The 5,284-nt window shown below is 33.2% G+C and overlaps 1 protein-coding gene across 1 annotated transcript; it reads left to right on the plus strand.

The window, feature by feature from the left end:
• Nucleotides 1-1,171: 1,171 nt before the first annotated feature.
• Nucleotides 1,172-4,889, plus strand: LOC130746355 (protein DMR6-LIKE OXYGENASE 1-like). The gene is made up of 4 exons (XM_057598959.1): nt 1,172-1,594; nt 1,734-1,981; nt 2,586-2,907; nt 4,485-4,889. The coding sequence occupies exons 1-4, from the start codon at nt 1,355-1,357 to the stop codon at nt 4,731-4,733; spliced, it is 1,059 nt and encodes a 352-aa protein (XP_057454942.1). The 5' UTR covers nt 1,172-1,354; the 3' UTR covers nt 4,734-4,889.
• The last annotated feature ends 395 nt before the right edge of the window (nt 4,890-5,284 follow it).

Consider the following 5,284-nt stretch of genomic DNA (forward strand, 5'->3'; position numbering starts at 1 on the left):
TTTGACGCCAGCCTCTGTTAGAGCTTTGTTGTACTTGCTTACTAGTAGCTAGTAATATAGAAAAAGTCAAAAACAGATGAAATGTCAATCAAATAGATGGTAAATTATGATCTCATTCGTGTGTAAGTGACTAAGTACAATAATGTTTATAAATGTGGTTAGTTAAAATTTAAAATATAATTGTACTTACTTTCTAGTAATATAGACGAAGTTAAAAAAGCAGATGAAATGTCAATCGTGTGTAAGTGACTAAGTACAATCATGTTTATAAATGTGGTTAATTAAAAATTTAAATATAATAATATCAATACGTATATTAATTTTATTTTACCAATTTATAATAATAATAATAATAATAATAATAATAATACTGTATCTTTATTAAACACAACATCATTCCTAGCCAATCAATGATGCGATGGAAACCCCCTCCGGTAAAGTGTGTGAAGATTAGCAATGATGCGGGGTGGTCTGGACAAAGCTCTACTGGTTTTGGGATGGTTGTGAGGTCTCCGTCACTCTGCTGCTTCACTCTCCGCGACTACTTAGCTACAAGATTTCAAATTGGACCCTCTTGCCGCGGAGGCTATGGCGCTAAGATAGAGTGTTTTCATGGCCCATAAGCTAGAGATCGAGGATGTTATTTAATTTCGAATTTGATTCAGAGAGGATGATTAAAGCCGTAAGGTCATCAACGTAACTTGTCCCCCTAAAATCACACATGTGATCCATGACTGCAAAACTCTTGTTTGTAGTACTGTTCATTCAATAGCTTTTGTTCATGTAAAGAGAGCAGCGAATGACGTAGCTCATGCATGCAGCAATTAGGATTCCTTCAACTCGTTGGTGGGATGATTTCCTTCTACATGTTGAACAAGCGTAGACTCCTCTTTAATTGTTCAATTAAATGAAGTACTTTCCATAAAAAAATATAGTATATTTATATTAAGTTATTATTTTAACAATTATATCTTCACTTAATTTATAACAAATATGTATAACTAAAATATGATATATATAAATTGTCTTTAAAGATTTATCTGTAAATAATAAAATAATAATTATTCCTTACACACATTTTTTTTCTCTCTTTCATTCTTTTCTTCCTTTTTCACTTGGAACTCGGAGTGGCGTGAAACAGCCATGTGATTCCTCTGCGAGTGAAGGTGGTAAAACCACTTGGAAGACATGCACTTGATCGTCTTGCGTCACCAGAGATTTGGCAATGAAGTAAGCTGATCACGTAAGCATGAACGTACCAGAATTTTATTTGATTACCACAACCTTGCAATATAAATAGCCGTGCCATCCATCTTCAAATTAACCACATAGCTAGAAGCAGATACATTTTACAATGGCCACCACCACCATCACCACCGCCACAAAGTCACCCCTCTTAACCGACTTGGCCTCCACCCTGAACCATGTCCCCTCCAATTTCATCAGGCCCATCAATGACCGTCCAAATGTTCATGAATTTCAATCCTTCTCCGATTCCATTCCTATCATTGACCTCCAAGGTCTAGATGGTTCCAATCGCGAAGAAATCATCCAAAAGATTGCCAACGCTTGCCAAAATTATGGCTTTTTCCAAGTATAAATCAAATCAAAATTATGACTTTTTGCATGCAATATAATTATGTTGTTACACACAAATTTCAAATTGGCCTTTAATATATCTATATCTATGATTTTTCACATGGAATCATGAGTATTTTTTTTCTTTTTTTAAGATTGTGCATCATGGAGTGCCGGAGGAGGTGGTAGGTAACATGGTGAAGGTGTCAAGAGAATTCTTCAGTTTGCCAGAGAGTGAGAGGCTGAAGAATTACTCTGATGACATGTCAAAGACAACCAGGCTTTCCACCAGTTTCAACTTGAAGACTGAGAAGGTTTCCAACTGGAGGGACTACTTGAGACTTCACTGCCATCCTCTTCAGGATTACATTCACGAGTGGCCTGCCAACCCTCCATCTTTCAGGTTAAAAACATACACAATTAATCATTTATTTTGTTGTATGTATCTTTCTTTGGAAACAATCATGTTCGATTCGGAAACTATGATAATATGTGGGTGAGCTCTCGAGTTTTGAAAACAGGACTGGATTAGCCAGTTCAACCAAAAATTAGCTAACCGAGAATAAATTCTAGAACTGGTCAAAACATATTAAGACTCGGTCGAACGGATCCAGAATCAGGCTTAACCAACCATTTTTCTATTTGTAATGTTTTGCTTTCCTTTTATTTTTAAAACAATATTTTAACGACTTATTAATTTTTTCATCATATAAAATATATTTGATGAGCAACTTATAATAATTTAATATTTAATATTTCGCATGAACGTATTATATATCATGTAAATAATATTAAAATATTATTTAATTGCTACATATTGAATCTATAATTTGATTATATGGTTTCACTATTAAATTTTGAACCAGTACTTTTAACCGATTCAACAACTGGTCCGATTTTTTTAAAAGATAGACAATTACTTTGTTTAATTGACAAATTTAAACTTCCATCGTGTTTACTTTCCCTCAACAATAAATTTTGAATTTTCTTATGATGATGATCTTCAGAGAGGATGTTGCTGAGTATTGCAAACATGTGAGAGGGTTGTCACTGAAATTGGTTGAGGCCATATCTGAGAGCCTGGGGTTGGAGAGGAATTACATAGACAAAGCACTAGGAAAACATGGGCAGCACATGGCCATTAACTACTACCCTCCATGTCCTGAGCCAGGGCTGACATATGGCCTACCAGCTCATACTGACCCAAATGTCATTACCATTTTGCTGCAAAATGATGTGGCAGGCTTGCAGGTCCTGAAAGATGAGAAATGGGTAACTGTCAATCCTGTTCCTAACACATTCATCGTCAATATTGGGGACCAAATTCAGGTAATTCACTCATGCTCGTTTTTGTGTCGCTTTGCCACTTCTGCAATTTTTTAGAACAAATGCAATGCAAGACATGTAGACGCATAAAGAAAGGCCTCTTTCTATATTAAAGATTGTTCAAAACTTTTTGAATGTAATTAATGACTCTCATATATAGTCAACAATAACGAATGATATTCTATATGAATTAAATTAAAGCTTTTTTTAACCTTAATTAAGGTGAATTTTGTGGTACCCATATATTTTTTCGGGTATGGTACCTCGTATAGTACTTTAAGTTATAATTTTGTTATTTTCTTAAAAAAAAAATGGATGATTTATTGTTGCAATTTTTTTAAGAATTTAAGTTCGATTACTCAATCAACTAATTACATATTGTATTTAAGTTTGTTTATATTGTTCAATGCACGATTTGAAAAACTAGGATTTTAAGTTTAACTTTCGATTTTGAGATATCATCTAAGATCCTGTCTTGTCAGATCTTCTTTCTCCATGTCTCACCTATGTTAAACCTTGCAAATCTTCATCCATTATTTTTTTTTAAGTTCAAATTGTATTATTTTTCTATTAATTTATATCATTCTGGGTATCACGCCTTAATCTGGCTTAAGGTACCACAGCAAGCACCTTAAATTAAAGCTAAGAAGGCACAATTCTTTTTTGAATGTAGTTAATGACTCTTATAGTCAGCTAATGAAACATTGTTCTATCAAATCAAGATTAGAAGCCAAGACACACTTCTTTTTTTAGTATAACTGGTGACTCTTATTATAGGCAGCAATAATTAAACATTAAACATTATTCCATCAAATTAAGATTAGAAGGCACAATTCTTACCTAAGGGTAATTATTATGACTTAAGGTATTGATAGGGTGAGAATAGGTTAAGCAAGCCGAACTACTTCGCGAGTTTTTTTTATAGGCACTTCGTGTGTTAATAATATAATAGACGTATGATTTTTCTTTTCTTCTTTTTTATAGACGTATAATATACTTAAAAGTTTTAAGTTCTAAGTCTGACATGATAGTTATCATTTTTTTTAAGTCAATGCTGTCCTTTTGTTTTTTAAGTCAATGCTGTCATGTTATTAGTTAAACTTAAATTGAGCCATTTGTTCAATAATGCATGTCTTAGAGTATCTCCAATGCATAGTTGCTAGTTGTGTTGCTTAAAAACTATTTCGGTGGGTCCAGACTGATACATAGGATTTAAGCAACCCAAGCAGAATTCGCTCAAACCACGGTTGCTTAGTTTACTTTTAGTTGGGTCTCATTATACCTCTTATATTTATATTATTTTAAGGTAATGACATTATACAAGTGCATGAATGAAAGAGAAAATATGATTTTTTAGTCAAAAAGTAAGGAGAGAAAAAATAAGCAACCGTTGCTTAAATTTAAGCAACCCAGCTGTCAACGTCATGTTGCTCCAGTGGTGCTCCAAAATAAACAACGTTGCTTAAGTTGCCAACTGGATTTAAGTAACTCCATTAGAGATGCTCTTATGAATAATGCTGTTCATGAATAAGATGGAATATTATTAATTAATATGCATGTTGTGTGTGGGTTTGGCAAAGGTGATAAGCAATGATAAGTACAAGAGTGCCCTTCATCGAGCATTGGTGAACAATGAAAAGGAGAGGATGTCCATTCCCACCTTCTACTGTCCTTCACCGGACGCTTTGATAGGACCAGCTCCCCAACTAATAGACATCGACCATCCTGCTCAATACACAAACTATGCTTACAGTGAATATTACCACAACTTCTGGAACAGAGGACTTTCAAAAACAACTTGCGTGGACATGTTCAAGGCTTCAAACTAGCTCATCATTTTGGCATTGATGCGCGCGGCCATGATTTCTAAGCTTTGTCAAAGGTTCTATGAACTTTTTGGTATTTATATTGTAACTTGTAAGATCGAATAGTTTGTGATGTTACATAATTTGTTAAATAAAAATCAGTCTGATGACTTCTTGTTATATTATTTCTCAAACAACTATTTCAGAACCTTAATTAAGTGTTGGTAAAGGTTCTGATTAAAGATCTTAATTATATTATATTATAATTTTTAACATGAAATATAGATAAAAAAAATTTAAAAGAATTGAGGGCTTGCGGTATGATAAATTAATCATAGAAATTTTGATACGGTAGTCAAAATAATTAATTGTTCTAAAAATTTAAAATTGTTAGATTTTTTTTATAAGCCAATGTTAGTTGTTAATTGTTTTTTTAAAACGGTTGTTTTTTTTTTTGAAACTGGGTAATTCATTGAAATAAAAATCAAGTTGCCATAGAGGCTATTACATCAACATTAATCAAAGACTCCAACTCCGGCGACACCTCTTCAATCCAAACAATGTAATGGAATTTT

Source organism: Lotus japonicus, chromosome 3 (genome assembly GCF_012489685.1).
Source record: "Lotus japonicus ecotype B-129 chromosome 3, LjGifu_v1.2".
NCBI classification, from domain to species: Eukaryota; Viridiplantae; Streptophyta; class Magnoliopsida; order Fabales; family Fabaceae; genus Lotus; species Lotus japonicus.